Source organism: Lotus japonicus, chromosome 1 (genome assembly GCF_012489685.1).
Source record: "Lotus japonicus ecotype B-129 chromosome 1, LjGifu_v1.2".
Taxonomy (NCBI): domain Eukaryota; kingdom Viridiplantae; phylum Streptophyta; class Magnoliopsida; order Fabales; family Fabaceae; genus Lotus; species Lotus japonicus.
In genome coordinates, this window is record NC_080041.1 from 260,733 (window position 1) to 278,130 (window position 17,398).

At 35.9% G+C, this 17,398-nt stretch overlaps 1 protein-coding gene across 2 annotated transcripts; it reads right to left on the minus strand.

Moving 5' to 3' along the window:
- Positions 1–771: 771 nt before the first annotated feature.
- On the minus strand, positions 772–17,105 carry LOC130732816 (brefeldin A-inhibited guanine nucleotide-exchange protein 1-like). 2 transcript variants are annotated; one of them, XM_057584801.1, is made up of 11 exons: positions 15,894–17,105; positions 14,853–15,170; positions 13,908–14,241; positions 12,365–12,787; positions 11,546–11,838; positions 8,590–8,863; positions 7,608–8,107; positions 6,371–6,692; positions 4,921–5,281; positions 3,040–3,722; positions 772–1,583 (listed from the first exon to the last, which is right to left on the minus strand). In XM_057584801.1, the coding sequence occupies exons 1-11, from the start codon at positions 16,880–16,882 to the stop codon at positions 978–980; spliced, it is 5,103 nt and encodes a 1,700-aa protein (XP_057440784.1). In that variant the 5' UTR covers positions 16,883–17,105; the 3' UTR covers positions 772–977. The 2 variants fall into 2 exon arrangements, with proteins under 2 accessions (XP_057440784.1, XP_057440785.1); XM_057584802.1 differs by lacking the exon at positions 15,894–17,105 and having other exon boundaries at positions 13,908–14,251; positions 14,853–15,029.
- Positions 17,106–17,398: the final 293 nt, after the last annotated feature.

A 17,398-nucleotide genomic window follows, 5' to 3' on the forward strand; every position in this document is an offset into this window, starting at 1 on the left:
CCTTGGAAATTTGTTTAGTAATGAAATGTTTATTAATGATGTGTGTCTCACATATAAATTATTTGTTTGATTTGTAGAAGTTTTAGCCAAAAAAAAAAAGCAAAATTTTTAAAAATCATGATGCTGGAAAAAAAAATATTTATTTGATTTGAAAACATTCATTTTCTCATCTAAGTAAACCAACAACCAATAATATTAATTAGATTTTCAACAATTATTATAATGAAGAAAGTTAAATTTCAAATGTAAAATTAATATAATATTTCCTTCCAATATATTTTTTAAAAAATTTAAATATATTTTTTAAAAACATGTTAAAGACATAAATTATAGGTTAGGAAATAATGATAGTTTAAATTAAAAGTTTCAATATTTATTATCAACATTGCTGTTGGAGTTGAACAAACAAAGGATTCCAATTTTTGTTGTGTATTATATTTTTTAATTTGTAATAAAAAAACTAATGTTAGATTTATTTTTAAAATAATTTCAAGTAATTTTTATATTTAAAATTTAAAAAGTGAGAAAAAGATTTCGAAATAATCATTTTTTTTTAAATAGATTTCGTAATATTACTTGAATTGTCACAAACTTTCAAAAATATAATATTTAAAAATATACATTCAAGTGTATCATATAGGATAAGGAATTATTAATAATAAATGAAATTAAATAGGTGAGAGATGAAATATGTTGTAACAAAAAAGTGGGATGTCTTTTTTTTTCTTGGAGGGAAATTGGAAGAATTTGGGGGTGCCATGTGGCATAGGCTTCTAGAAGGAAACATTATTTTCATATATATATATAGATTTGTCATTTACCAAAACAATCAAAAAAATCCCAAAATAACTCTTCACGGCAGAACTAACAAGTAATCTAGGATATGACTATGCAATGGCTTGTGCTTCAGCATATGAAGAAAATGCTGACTGATATCCAGCGACTTCCCAAAAATAAAGTAGGCCAAAACTAAAAACTCATTCCATTATAATTGGGCCTACAGATGAACGAAACATATTACTGAGGACAAGCTGAACTTCTCCAGAGGTGTGTTCGCTCCTCACAAGATCTACCAATAAGTGAAAGAACCGAGGAATATACCTCCTGAATGAATCCTTTTCCAGACCAGCCAACCCTTGCAATGCTGAGATGACTAGAGATGTCCTAGCAGCTATTTCCTCTTTCTTTGCTGAGCTCAAAGGGAGCTTTCGACGTGGCACTGGCAGGGTATCTGACTTGTGAAATGCGGATACCGGACCAGCACAATTTAGGTATATGTCCAACACATTTTCACATACTGCTACTAACTCTTGTTCTAGGTCTATTTCATCATGCACAACATGTTGGACATGCAAATTTTGTAGAAAGTTGAGGTGATTCTGGAAGGACTCATTTTCAAAATGAACCACAGGCGGGGCAGATAGTTCTAGGATGGAGCACGCTTTCTGCAACTTCTTCAGCAGGATTGACTCTCTGTTCAATTGTCGAGCATGGAAAGCAATAGATGAATATAATTCAATAAGGAGTTTGATGTTGGCTGCTGATATGGATTGCTGGTGCCTTTTGTACATATCAGTTGCAACCTGTGATCAGAACACGAAAATATATCATCGAGATGAACTCATTCAAAGTTGAAACTTACAACATTGAATATTTTACAGGAAGAACTTCAATTCTGGATCTAAACCAATTATTGGTAAGTAGCTGAAAGAAAGACTTGCACGAGAAAGCACCAGAAGAATCAAGAGTCCAAATTTTTCCATCTACCTTGAGAGATCAAGTTATCGAACTTTTGGCTTATTTTCTAATAAAGAAATTCATTAAGAAAAATAAGATGCAAACATCAAAGAACAATGAAAAACAACAATGAAACAAAGCTACTAGACCTCAGCATATCTATTGGGGGGGGGGGGCAATCCATTAAAATCATCAATTGCCTAATCCTATCCCAAATGACAGATTGTCAGAAAAAATTAGCTGCTTCACTTCTACCAGAACCATTAAAGCCAGTTATGAAAAATTGCTCCGATGATTGGCACATCCGACATTCTGCTAAAATGCTAAACAATGTAAGACAGTGAGTGCACTTCACAAACCCAACACTAATGGCTTGAAAGCTTGCATGTGTGAGCTTGTGAACCACCCATCAGCGACCTCTGATACAGCTGGGAGGGGGGTCTCATCTTAGACACTGAACAACTACTGACAATCAGCCAGCGCTTGCAGAGGCTGAAGCTCTGAACCAAAATGATGAATGAGATGAAAAGAAAAGGTAGAATTGACTACAGAGCTATGGTACCAACTTGAATAATATGAAATTATTGTATATTGTATTGATTTCAAGAGCATTTGTACAAAATATTACAAGTAAAACGTAATTGTTATTTTATCCCTAAAATTAACAGCTTTGGACTACCTAAGAAATATAAGAACACATATTAATGGAAAGAAATAGAGGCCATCTGTTCAAACATGTTTAATAAAAAATAACTTTTTTAATAAAAATATCTCTTTTTTAATATTAAAAAAAAAATCACTTTTAATGATTTTTTTTTGCGTTTGAGTAAGCTCTTTTTAATAATAATTTTCTCAAAATAATAAGTTTTTATAGTATAATCAGAAGCTATTTTGAGTAGCTTCTATAAAGTAATATGCAATATGAGAGAGGTTACAGTCAAATAAAAATACACCTTTTTATAATTGTAAGCAAACACAAAAAAAATCTCTTTTTTACTAAGTTAAAAATAACTTTTTTTATAATCTTAAACAAACGGGCCCTAAGAAGGGACCATGTGAGAGAGAACAAGAGAAAATCATTGCAGTGGTAATGACAAGGGAAGCTCAACTTTGTTCCTATGGATATTAGATGAAAGTAGCCAGCTGAGTTCATACCATAGCTGAAAAAAAGGAGAGTAGAGGAAAAATAATGACAAAAGAGTAAAAGAAAAGAACCAAATCAGTGGATGCCAATTAAAGGAAATGTGGTGCTTATATTTAACTCTTATCATCCTATTTTAGCACTCAGAGCAAGAAGTAAACCTGTAAAATAAGTAGCTGCATAGCAATATGGTTCTTGGTTCTTGACACGACGTATGTGGCCATTTGCAGATTGTCATCATCAAACTCATCATTTGTCAAGTCATGATCAGAAGATCTTTCCAGGTAAGTAGAAGACTCTGAAATTTTGGGCACCTCAAGATTATTCATGGTTTTCAAGACCTTCATGTATCCTGGCACAGTTGATGTAGCTGCATCTTTCAAACATAGAAAAATACTTTTCCATTCTTCTTCTGAAAGCTTGTTACCAAGGTCACCAGTGAGACGCACTAATTCAGAAACTCCAGTACTAGCTGGACCCTGTACAGGACTCCTAATGAACCCTGTCAATACTGACACCACACCTGGTAGCTGAGACCTCACCATCCCAAAGAAGGTGACAAATAAATCTATTAAACATTCTGCTGCTACTGAAGAAGTCTCAGAATCCCATGTGCTTCCTTCAGAATGTGCAGATACTGAAGATGGTGAACTATGATCCACTAGGAGATTCATATCATTCTTTCCAGATACTGAGTTATATATAGGGAATATAACAGAACAGAAAATGTTATTCCAAAAATTGCATGAGAATAGATGACCATGATCCTTCAGAATGTTAAAAAGCACCTCCAAAGAACTCTTTCTGATAGCTGATCTCGGATCAGAAGTTAGTTTTGACAACCCTGAAATGAAACAACAGACAAGGTTTACACAAAAAATGCCTTACATATCCTAACTCGTGATAGATGTATAATAGTGGAATGCAGTTCTAGTTCAGCAGCCTTTTGTAATCAATAATTAACAATAGTAAGGTTGATTGAGGTAACAACGTTGTAAGTGGCTACAAGTCAGTCAGGGTTTTGTTAGTAACTACTCCCTCCGTCTCTAATTATAAGCTAACATTGAGACCTATGTGGTGTCACTAAATATAAGCTAACTATGCAAAAGCTAATATTTTTTTCCATATTTGTCCTTGCATTTATTGGTTTTCCAATTCCAAAATTTTGAAATTGAAACTCACTTTTATTCTTTCCTCCTAGTACTACCCACTTAAATAGGGGTAAATATGGAAGATTGTACCATTTTTTAAAAAACCAATGCATCAATTAAGGCTTTCTTAATAAATGTGATTTTTACAATGTTAGCTTATAATTAGGGACGGAGGGAGTACAAGTCCATGAAAAAGTCATGAATAAATCAATCATTGCCTCTCATGTTGCTATGGTCAAATCAAATAGTTGATGTCTTTACTATCAAAGCCCAGATTTCATCACAAAAGAGACAAACTCAGGATGCTACACTCACAACAACCCTGATTTTAAGGAGGGATCCTTGTGTTAACAATAGCTAACCATAGTAAGGCCTGTCAGAGTTAACAGAAACTGTTAGTCGTCACAAGTCAGCTATAGTTGCTGTTAGTTCTAATAAAGATGTACAGCATCTCTCAAAAGCAAGAATCTTCTATAAATATGGTTGCACTCCATTATTCAGTGTATGAAAATCATTCAAAATTCTCTACAAATAATTTGTAATGTGGGTGGTTTGCGCGTAGCTTCTCCGCCGCGTGTCGGGATTTGAAATATACACAGATTTGCTACATCTATCAAGAGTACAATATGCAATTTTGTTGAAAAAGAAATGTGTTAAAAAACTGCGACAGACATCACTCAAGATTTTAGCGAAAAACAAAATACAGAGCTTATGGATACAGTATATACAGGGCAGTGTCAACATGGTTGTGAGCAATTTGAGATTTATGCAAGCAATCAATCAAACAGAATACATACATTTATTAGGCAAAAATATGCTTCTTTGTCCATCATGGGTAGTAGCCTGGCCACTATCCAAAATATCTTTGGACATCATCTGAAGGCATATTACCTGATAGTAAAGGATTCCAAAAGGAAACATGATCATCATTGTCATTGTCAGTAAGAGCTTGCACATCTGAAACACCATTTACTACAACTGATGAGCCATCAACATTGCTCTTCTTATTGCAAACAAGTCCTCCATCAGCAAGTCTAACCGCACAGAAACGAAGAAATGCGATTGCATTGAGGCTAACATCACTATTGAATCGGCTATTTGTAAATGTCAAAAGGCATTGAACACAATCGGTGAAGGTCGTTGTTTCTGTTTCAGTAATATAAGGGAAAAATTCACGCACTATTTTCTCCATCGTCTCAAAAGCTAATAATACAATATTCTTCCGTTCATCAGCAGCAGCAGCTGTAAAGACCTGAGAGCCAAAAACACAGCATGGCAAGTCAAGATTATTCTATGGTCTCAATTCTCAAATGCTAGCAATAAGACATGCCTATCCTTTTAGTTTTGGTCTTCTTTGGAAGGAAGGGATGACATCTATGAAGCTCGTATCTGAGCATGATGTAATAGGAAAAATACTACATCTCATTATATCAACAATTTGCTGGGAAACTAAAATTCTGTATCAGTTTAGATTGTTGAAAACCCTCAATATTGTACTCCCTTTTAAACAGGGTACAACTTGGATTAATAACTTGAGAATTAAGGTTCCTATCTGAAAGATCATGAGAATGTATTTTGGACATCCTAAATTACCAACAAAAATAAAATAAAATTATATATTGCCGTCTTAATGAATTAAAAAATTATATATGATACATCCATATATATATGTGTGTGTGTGTGTGTGTGTGTGTGTGTGTGTGTTTGTGTGTGTGGGGATGTATCACATGAGAAAAGCGTTCTTAAGTGGCCATGTGACCATTAAATAACTTTTCTATGATTGTATCCTGAAGATTTTTACTCCTCTCACACTCTCAAAGAAGAACGTATTTCTTACTAAATACACTTACTAAATACATCCCCTACAAGCATTTTGTTGGAGAGAATCTCGGTGATAGGAGTTAGCAGTTAATGTTATTAGCTATAAATAGTATAAATTAATTTCAATCTCCTAATTGTATCCTGATTGTTAGCTACTATTGCTTAGGAGTAATATCCTCACTCTCCTATTTTTCTAGCTATGATGAGGGTACCATCAGAATATAGAATCTACATTCTTGATCTTAGGTTCTCAGAAGTGTAATAAAAAGGATTTCTTCCTAAAGCTTCTTTGTACACATTTGTATTTTGTACCTTCAACAATGCCCAAATAAAGAAAAATTACATGCAAGTAATAAGAATGATAAACAATCACAACTTTGTCATCTCAAATTTGTTTGCTTTTGCCAATAAACAGAAATAATTCAGCAACACTTAGAGGTCCAGACATGGGTGTTCAACCAAGTTAGTTAAAACCGTGACAAAAAGGGGTAACAACAAGATCTAGCGAACTTAAACATACCATAAAAACACTTTTCCAGCCAGATTTCACATTACTGACACGGCTAAGGACCATCTGTGAAATACAACGAACTATTAATTCTTTGATTTCTGTGGAGTTGCTCTTCTGCATAACAATAACAAATGGTCTAAGAAATTCATTCTGGAAGTTATAATTAGCTAGCTCTTCACGCTCCAAAAATTTCACCGCAAGTTGTCGTAGTGAGTCTATCGCAAAGATTGCAACTGATAAGTTTTCTGACAATCCAACTGACACAAAGAAATCTGAGAGAACATTCCACATTCGTGACCATACTAATCTGATACGGTTCATATTATAATGCCTGCAAATGTAACAATTGTCGATAGTAGAAGCAGCATTTTAAAATCAGATTGGAAACATAAGCGAAATTTAATAATCAGATCCATGTATCTTTAGGTTCATGTATGTTGGAAATTGCAGTTGAATGAAAATATGATGCTTGCTGAGTGCTATTAACTCGTTTGAGAATAAGAGACATTTGAAAAAATTTCTTGCATTTCTCAAATGATTTGTACAGTAGTTATATACAAGGATGAGGAAACCAATCCCTAAACTGAGGATTAGAATATGCTAAATAAGGAAACCACACAACAAATATATGTTAGAAATAATATTATAATCAAAACTCCTACTCAAGCTGGAGGGTATATGCCATGCATCCAACTTGTTGCAGATATATGTGATCCTAGGACCCCGTAAGCACTTAGTCCACATGTCTGCTAGTTGCTCCCTAGAGTTCACATTAGAAGCCTTGATGATACATGAGAGGATCTTTTCTCAGATGAAGTGAAAATAAACTTCTATATATTTAGTCTAATGGCTAACTGAGTATCACAAGCAAGTTCGGACCTATCACAAAACTTCAATTCTTGGAGCAGGTGTTTTAACCACAAAAATTCACAAGTAGCATTAGTTATAGCAAGATACTTTGCTTTTGTGCTAGATCTTGCAACAGTTTGCTTCTTCCTCTTCCACGAAATCAAGTTTCCTCCAATAAGTACACAACTCAACCTCAAAAGCTAGCTCACAAGGTAAGGTTTGCCCTACCATTTATAATGACCTATTTGGGCATATCTCTAGTCAATGTGAGACCTTAATAAAATCACGTGGTTAATATTCACTAAGCAAGTTCCGCTCATATGACGTAAATATATTTGAGAGGGTTTAATATAGAAAAAAGAGCACACCTATCTTATATAAGGAGACAGAAACTTACGCAATTTCTACTATTTTAGTGAGGCCGAATACACGAGGGTCTGTTGGAGACTGTAACTCTGAGATGGAAACTTTACAAAGTGCTCTCACAAATGCTACTATTGCTTCACCATTCAACCGTTGACTATGAGCAAACACATGGTTCAATTCAAAGTTCCCGATCTGATCCAGTATATTCAAGTTAGAAATGAAATTATTTATCTGTTCTGGTGTTACCAATGCAGAAGCGTTAACCCCAACACTTGTACTATCATACGAACTACCACGAACAACAGCCACCATGGCTAGATTCTGGAGAGTTCCTTTCTTAAAAGAAGACAAACCTAATGTTTTTGGTGCTTTTTCTTCTGATTCAAAATTAGATGAAGTGAGGAAGGTCGCGTCACTTGGGGCGCCCTCACCTAAAAGTTGCAAATGCTCAATTCGGGAGAGGCATGTTAAGATGTGTTCCCATGCTTCTTGCAGATGATCACCATCTTCAATGGCAATTGATATTATTCCCTGTAGAAAATAAAGATGTGGAAGATATTACCAAAATATAAGCATTAAATAAGATCGATCACTTACATGATAAACGTGAAAAAAAAGTACTTGTCAGTAGTCACATTTCTATTTACATATGTAGGATTAGTCAAATCAAAGTCACCCATTCATCACCGCTTCCTTGATATAAGAACAATGTGGCTAGACTAGAATAACTAGCGTTAATATATGATGCACAATAACAATAGTCTTGCATGAGCACAATGATTGTAGCCGTAGGCATACCAAATCAAAAACTCAAGATAACATTGAAAAAACTTAGTGAGGGCTTCATTGTCTTTTTTAAATGTCACTTTAACATTTATTAAGCTTTTGATTTGTTTGCTAGTAGTTACTGTGCTTATGCAAAAATTATTTATAATACAAGCAGAAGGAGAATGCAGATGTAAATGATATGACTTTGAGAAGTGTCAATGAAAACCAAAGTAAGATTCATTCACCTTGACAGCATCAACATTTTTCTGTTTCATATCTCCAGCACAGTGCAAATAAGTAAATTTAGCAACAGATGTAACAAAAGCATCCCTTTGAGTCTGCATGCCCATCACTGCAGTAACATGCACAGCATGTCGAAATCCCTGTAAGCATTGAGAAGTAGCCACCCTGTCATCACTCTGGTCAAGTGTTACACTGAAAGCAGCAAGCATAGGCCCCCAACACACTTCCACCATAAACCTCAGTATAGCTACATCTGTGACAACATGATAAGCAGATCTGCAAAAATAGGTAAATACAATTCCGAACTGTTAGAAATACGATACAAAACCATCCATGTTCTTCACCCAACAGCTTAAACTTTGGGATAAGTATTAGTCCCTATGACCAAGTGGTCTGAAGTTTGAGTTTGAGGTTTTTCATTAACGTGTGAAAAGGCATGTTAGAAATATAAAACCATCATGTGTCTTCCCCCAACATCTTAAACTTTTGGGATAGTTGATTCATGACACTAACTATGGAAATTCATGACTAGATGTAAGTCACTTATTTCATAAACTAGGTATAAGATCACAAATTGTGCAAATATATATTTAATGAAGATGGTTATTGTTAAAAAAATATCATATGAAACCATTCATGTGTCTTCACCTAGCAGCTTAAGCTTTTGGGATAGTTCATGACAGTATATTTTCCAGTTGGAATCTTATTGTATATTTGTGTTATAAACTGTATATTCATCTTAATCATTTATGACAAGAGAGAGATATATTTAAAGCCTGTACAAGCTTCATGTAGAAGCTATTCAACAGTTATAACATTCTGACTCAGCATAACAAAGCAGATGAACAGGAACTATACTAACAGAATGCTGACTCAGCATATTAATTTACATAACTCAAACACATTCTAACATTCACCCAGCTGGAATACTTTTCAACTAACTCTAACATTCACCCTGCTGAAGTACTTTTAGCTTTGCTCTAGATCTATAAACCTTTGCTTGGAAAGAGCTCTGGTTAGGATTTCAGCAACCTGTTCATGAGCTGCAATATACTACAACTACAAGTGACTTGGATTGAACCTTTTCTCTGACAAAGAACATGTCCAGCTCAATATGTTTTGAATAATAGGATTATGACATAAGCCATTGTACTTTTATTACTTCTCTCAAATTCAACCCATTACAAAATAGGCAAAAAAAAAATATCAATAATAATTTTAGTATAAAAAGAAATTATAAATTATAATAAAATACAAGACAATACATTACAGTTAACAAATACTTATTTTCTTTATAAACTCAAGAAAAGGCCAAATATATATAAATCACAAATTCTGTAATAACATTAACATATTATCAATGCTCTTAACTAACTCAAGGGATGGTTAGGGGCCGTCGTCCTACTGAGAAAGCTACTTGTCCCCGAGGGCGACCTAGGAAGGAGAAGACCAGGCCAATGAGATAGAGCTTGCGGGTTCATTTCCGCCTGGACAAGATGCTGATGCTGATGCTGGAGCATGGGAGCTGATGGTTTTGCCGAAGGATTTCTCGGAGCCTTATGGCGTTCTTACAAGAGCGAGGAGTGTCGTTTTGATGGGAAAGCGTTGTGGCATAAAGTATGTCTGCACAGATGACGTTGCCTTTGACCAGATTGAGGCTCAGATCAATGCACGCAGGTCTACTAGGGGGAGCTAAGGTAGTTTTCTTGGGTGTTGGTGGTTTCTTTGGGTATCGTGTGGGCTTGTGGGTTGTTTTGGGTCTTAGGAGGTTGTCTTGGTGTCGTCGAGTCCTTGGTTGGTGTTTGTCTAGTTTGGTTGCTCCCCTTTTTGGGCTGGGTTGTCGCCGGCTTTGACGGTTTTTGGGTCTTCTGAGGAGGGTTGTCTATCTTGAACATTTTCCTCATCAGTATAGATGTTTTTGCTTTCAAAAAAATTGTGACTTCTTTCAGTGGGAGGTTTTGTCAATTTTTTTGGGAGTGTGACAATGATGAGGTTAGAAAGATATGTGGATCATTTGAGATTAGGGCTGAAATATTGGTTTGGATTGTCAAGCTAAGAAGACAGATTTCAAGAATCGAGGGTCATCGGAAAAAGAAGATAGACTTGAATGCACTCCAAAACCTCGTATGGAACTTCTTTTATTCAGCAAATGGTGAATTTGAGTATTGAGACAGATTTGCGTGATGTTCGTCATACCATTGAATGTGTTAGAAATATTAATATAAAACCATTCATGTGGCCCTTACCCAACAGCTTAAGCTTTTAGGATAATTGATTGTTTGACATGGTATCAGAGCCTCTATGACCAAGCGGTCTAGAGCTCAATCCTTGCCACTCCCAACTGTTCTAATAAAAAAAGTTGAATTTCAGCACATGGTAGGTGGGTTCGTGCATTGTCCACGCTTCAAGCCCAAAGGGCTCTTTCTTGAAGGGGCGTGTTAGAAATATTAATATAAAACCATTCATGTAGTCCTTACCCAACAACTTAAGCTTTTGGGATAATTGGTTGTTTGACAGAATGCAACAGATCAAAGAAGTAGAAATTCATTCTCTCAAGCTCCCAATCTAGGTGGCATAAAATTGCTAGGGAAAATTGAGGAAAGAGAGATGAGGAATGTATGCCCATATATAAGGGCTATATTGGTCATATCTCTAGTTAATGTGGGACTTTTCAGCACTCTCCTCATAAGAACATTTAGATCTCCAAAGGCAATCTTTTCTCTTGACTTTACTTCCTAAACTATACCTTTTAAATCCTCCAAAAGACATACGTTAGATAAAAAAAGCTTCCACTGAGAGATATCAAAGTAGCATAGCAAACTCTAAATCTGTATAAATCAGAGATTTAATGCTTTTTAAAAAAAAAAGAAAGAGAGAAAGGGTATGGCAGGTCTAGCTCTGCAAACCAAGTACACATCCACAAAAACAATTCATACATTAAGATATGTCTTAGCTTACTCTGATTTTCGTGATTGTGATTTAAATTGCTCCTGAATATGCCGAATGAGAAGTCCATTTGCACCCACTGCTTTTTCCTCACTCTGCTTCCAGTTCACAAGATTGAGTATACCCTCCAATCCCAGCAATCTATTAAAGCTATTTGCTTGTTTACCCTGAGGTGCGGAAGAATCGGCATTCATCTTAATTTCATTTTGAACTATTTGATCATAAAGGGCCCCAAGATATTCCTCCGATAAATCCTTCCCGTTATCTATGCCTCGGTTGTTTCGGATAAAATCAGCCTTTGTCATCTGGAAAGAAATCAACCAGAATATACACAACAAAATCCAGGTCAAACACATTTGACATTGAAGAATCACAAACAAGATATCCTGAATTTACAATGTCAAATGTGTTAAAGAATTAAAAACAAACTAATTTTCTCAAACTAATTTACAAAATGAAATTACACAACATAGCTCATCATTTTCACTGAGTTTCCTCAACCTCGACACAAATGCAATAATTTACCATAATTACCACCCTCCTAAATAAGAAGATAAAAGAAATGGAAAGAGGAAACAAATGATATTTTCAAAGTTGTATTCAGAACAAAAATGTACAAGTCACGTTGCTTTGTATAACTTTCTGTGATAAAATTTATGTTTAATTTTCATCAGGAACATAATTTGGAATAGGATGTATCAACTACTCAAAAGTCAATTAAGTCTAAAAGAAATAAAACCAAACCCAGAATGGACACCAAGAAATGGCGAAAAGCAGATCCTAAAACCACCTTGCCTAAGACATAACATAGAAGATTCCGCAAAGGCAAACCTTATCTGTCACCATATTATTATGTGCATCTGTATTAAGCATTATCACAGAGTAAGCAAGAACGTAGGCGGTATCTGCACTGCTAAAAGAACTAGGGCTGCATTTACAATAGCGCTCAGCAAACTTCTCCATGATGCGATCAATTTTCTGTGCCTCACCAGGTAACCTGAAGCCCTGAAGGAAAAATCGTATAGCTTCTCCAAAATCTATTCCGTTGAAATTAAAAGAATCTACATATGCATGCATAACTTTCAGAGAAAACTCATCCCTCTCCCCCAAATAGTCACCAATCTTGGTTTGATCTAGGCCACCAGTATTCTTCAGGAACAGAGCCACTTCTTCTGGAGAGCCACCAATTTTTTTGCTGCTGATCAAAAATTCTATACCCTTGGAAGGTTTTCTATTAAAAAGTGATATACCTTTCTGCATTTAACCCAGAAAAAGCATCAGCACATAATATGAAAATTGAATTCACAAGAGCCAGAAGGGAGACAGAAAATATAATTTTACAGACAATTTGATAGAAACAGGTAACTCAGATATATAGATTATGTAAAATAGAGAAAGCAATGAGCTCAAGAGCTCTACAATAAGGAAATTTCCCCAGAGTCTAAGACTCCTACCACAGAGAGATATTCTCTACTAACAGAATTCTTACTACTAGACTGAACACCCCAACCTTCTCTCCTCTCTCCTAATATATCCGAATCCCACTAATCATGGGAATCATGCCAGCTCACTAACTAACTATCATTCCCTCCGTCTGACCTCACTCTCTTCCTCCTAGTGTAAACTTGCCAAATCCTGGGCATCTCAAAGGTGAATCAACAATTGAAACAGCATATTAGTACTCCCCCCCCCCCCCCACCCCCCTCAGGCCCATATGTGGGGGTTCTATCACAATTTTAGAAATCTACGTAGTGAGGAAACAAGAGAGAGAGAGAGAAATATTCTAAATTGTAGTGTTATTTATCCTCAACTGTTCTGCATGTTGAATATCTTTTAAGATTTAGTTTATTATTAGTCTTATCTCAAAGAGATATAGTTAAGTTTTGTTTCTCTATTTTAGATTAGTATCTATTTAAATAGAGATGGAATCTATTTAAATAGAGATAGGTTTAGATAGATTTAGTTTCTTTTTATCTCTTTGTTAGTCTATATATATTGTAGTCTATAGTCAAGTATTATCAATGAAATACACAAGAAGTATTTTATCGGATTCAAGTCTGCACAAGCTTGATTACATTCATAGTAGGAGTCTCATAACTAACTCTAAGCGGAAGCAGGTGAGTTATTTATAACAAACCCAATCATCCTTTAACAGAATAACTAATTGTAACAAAACACCCAACTATAATGGGCTAGGCCTAACTACAGCATACTATTGAGACTACAAACACACTTCTAAGATCTAACAGACAAAATAGAGGCTTGTCTTTAAGTAAATGAAGCTGTCATTTTCCAGGGCTATGCTAGTATAAGATGATTTTTTATCGTGATGACCATATAACATTTAGTCATCAACAGAGACAGTAATACCAACCTGAAGTTCAATTTTAAATGCTCGTCGCTGCTCTAGCATGGCAGCATCTGAGAATTCAGAATTTACATCAGGATGTAGCTCATGATCAGAAGCATTTCCTTCTTCTCCATTCAGTGTTAGATTACTTTCTGTTATGCTACAGCTTTCAGGGCTCTTTGCTAGATATGAATCCCCCAGACTCATCTGATGGTCCATCCATTCCCCCATTGACTTAATAATGCTGGCCAAGCACTTCACAGATTCAAGTCGGAAAGTAATATCCTGTGCAGGCGACAACGCTGTGGTCGACCCCGTAGGTGGTCCCAGAGCAGTTTTCAGAAGGCCATTGACAATCCTGCAAATGTCTGATAGAATTATAAGAGTTTAAATATTAAAACAAGAAGCAGAAATCAAAAAATAGAAGTGAACAAAAAATCATACTTTGGGTCGCGAATACACTTTAGCTTCTGGAAAGAGATTACTCCAAGAATATCATATGAGAAAACTTCTAAACAAATATGCAAGGAAACTGGTTTGACCTAAAACCCATGCTCTAGCTTCCAACTAAGACGTTCTCCAAGTAAATAACTAAAAACAAATTCAGCAGAACAAATTCCTAATCTTCCTATCCAAAAAATAAAGTGTTTAAACAAACTCAAATCTTACACCAACCACACTCAAAAAAACCCAGCAGACCTGTACCCAAAAACTACGATTAATTTAATACGAAGCCCTGGGATACTCGAACTTAATCAGCAACTATCCACCACCCTAGAAGGCATTCTTTTTCTATCAATAAATGGAAAAACTAAAGGAATCTGCATTAACAAGGCTACTAATCAATTTTATTATTTTGGCAATCAAGTTTAGTTATCATCGCAGCTTTGTTAAGTATTATCCCATGTTTGTTCTGGAAAACTGATCAGTGTCAAGGAATAACAGCAAAATAGCACAAAAGTATTATACCTTTCAAATATGTTTGAAGAATCCACATCACAATCATAGTTGACAAAAATGTCAATAATAATCTGAGGATCGTGGGATATTTTGTCCAATAAGTTGAGGACAGTCATTTTCTGCAGGAAACTGGGCTGAAGAACATTCTCAAGAACTCGGAGGATAAGCATTGGAAAAAACATGCCAATTTCTTTTTTCAAGCCTGATCTGAATTTTGATAACAAGTTCATGAAAATAGAACACTGAAGCTGGAAAATGGCCATTGCTGAGAGGGCACTGTTCTTTAATAATGACAGACAGAGATACTGCTTGATGGCATTGAGAAACCTGCACTATGTAAAACAAAATTTTGACGTCATGACAGATCAGTAACATTAAAAAAGAAAGATCTTGGGGAAAGAACTATTTTTTGCGGATGCGTAAGTGAATTTGAGTATGCATAAACTGTTATTTATTTATCTGAGTCAGAAATAAGTAGTTTTAGTGATATACCATTTCTACACCCCCCCCCCCCCCTAAATTGGAGTGTATAAAATATAAATCAGCTATAGATTTTGTACCAAGCTATTACAGATGTAGCCAAACTTAGGACCTACAAGAGACTAAAAACACTTTTTTTTTAGTTGATTATTGGCATTGACAAAGCTGGTAGCAACTAAACAAAGATTTTCTCTAGCATGAAGTGGGGCAGTCCACTCTGCGTGTTTTTCCGTTCATGCAAAACTGTATTGGAGAATATTTAATGAGGAGACTTTGGACACAAACAACAACCTTTTGAGTTTTAAATGAATTTGCATTGAAGAATTTACAACTAAACATGCCGGAAGAATTCAAAATTCAAAATTCAAACTCAAAATGAAAACACAAGTGGTTGTAATTCACTAGTTTCTCCATCAAATATCTACGAAAGAGAAAGTCCAAATTAGGAAAGATCACCGAATAGAATAAAAGTTCACAATGTCTGAATTCTGCATAGAGATTAATATTGCATTGAACAATTAGTGATTGTACTTGTACTTGTACGTAAACGGTAACTATGATACCACTTGCCTCTCATTGGTGCGCCATATTGAGCCGCCATTATCCATGACTACCTTAAGGAGCTCCAATGACAAAATTTTCCCTCTCAAGAGGATGCGATCATCAGAGTGCTGTTGGGATGAGAATTTCATAGACAATTTGCACAAATTTTTAAAGAGAAGAAAACCATCTTCCCTTACTTTACTTCCAGCAGCATCATTGCCGGTAGCTGTGTCATCCGTTTCTTTGGACAAGGGCGGAGGAGGTGATAAGGAAGATGGCTTGAGAGGAAGACCCTCACTGGTCTCCATGACCTCGTTGATAAAATTTTGGCAAAAATGAATGGAATTGCCCTCGTTCAAATTCTTGTCCGTGAATTCGAGAAGTTCAGTAACAGAAACCCTTTTAAGGGAAACATCCATGGAGCCTTGTTCGACTCTGGTGAAAACAATAGTCATGATCTGGGCAAGAACAGACTTAGCACAGATCTGATTAGTACCGTTGACGCCACCGAGGTACACATTATAACAAGTCCTCACAATTTGAATCAGACAATCTGCCCGGATTAACACGCAGGGAGATCTTACAGCTGAAAGCAAAACTCTGAGCACGCCCAGCTCAGTTGCTTCCTCGCCAAGGCCACCCGACCTACAGATGGCATCAATCATATTGAAGACAACGCCGCCGGGGCGATCGATCTCGCCGCGGATAAGGCCGAGAGAAAACAATTTAAAGGTGCATTCAAGAGCAGGCTCAACAACCTTAGCATACGCAGAGTCAAGGGCGAGAAAGACAGGTTGAAGGACATTTTCGGCATCTGAGGAGGAGAGACCTGAAAGAGGGGATTCTTCTTGGGATTCGGACTCAGAAAGGGATTCAAGCTTGTCGAGGGTGGATTTGCAAGAGGAGACAAGGTGAGAATGCTTACGCCACGCGGCGTTCTTTATTACCTTGTCGAGTGATGGACTGAGGACTCGGCCGCAGCGTGAAGGACCTCCGAGGGATTGCGATGCTGACATTTTCTTTCAGAGATTGATTGGATCATACAAATTTGCTTGATTGTGAACGAACGAACGAGTAAAGGAATTGAAATCCAAATGCCTTCTTCACATGTTATGTTATGTTCATTCTCCTCTCCAGCTGCAGATTTGAGCCATGAAGCACAATATAAGCATAACTCCGTCCGTCATTTGCTGGCTCAAACAGGGCCCCTAGCTCCTGAAACTACGATTGCGTAATTACGAAGTGTCGGGTTGGGTTAATCAAGCTTATAAAAACTCAGAATGAAAATAAAAGTATTTTCATTTCTAAAAGAAATTTTATTGAGATAGAAAGAGAAAAGGAGAAATTATAAAACGTTTGTAAAATTGAAGAGAAAAAAAGGATGATGCACCGACCGTGTAACCGTCAACCAATGAGATTGCAAGGATGTGCCGCGTCAATTAATGAAATTAAATAAAAATAGAGATTTTCTCACATTCTTGCAATCTGATTGGTTGACGGTGTCTCAAAATTGAATAAGAGATTTTTTGTTA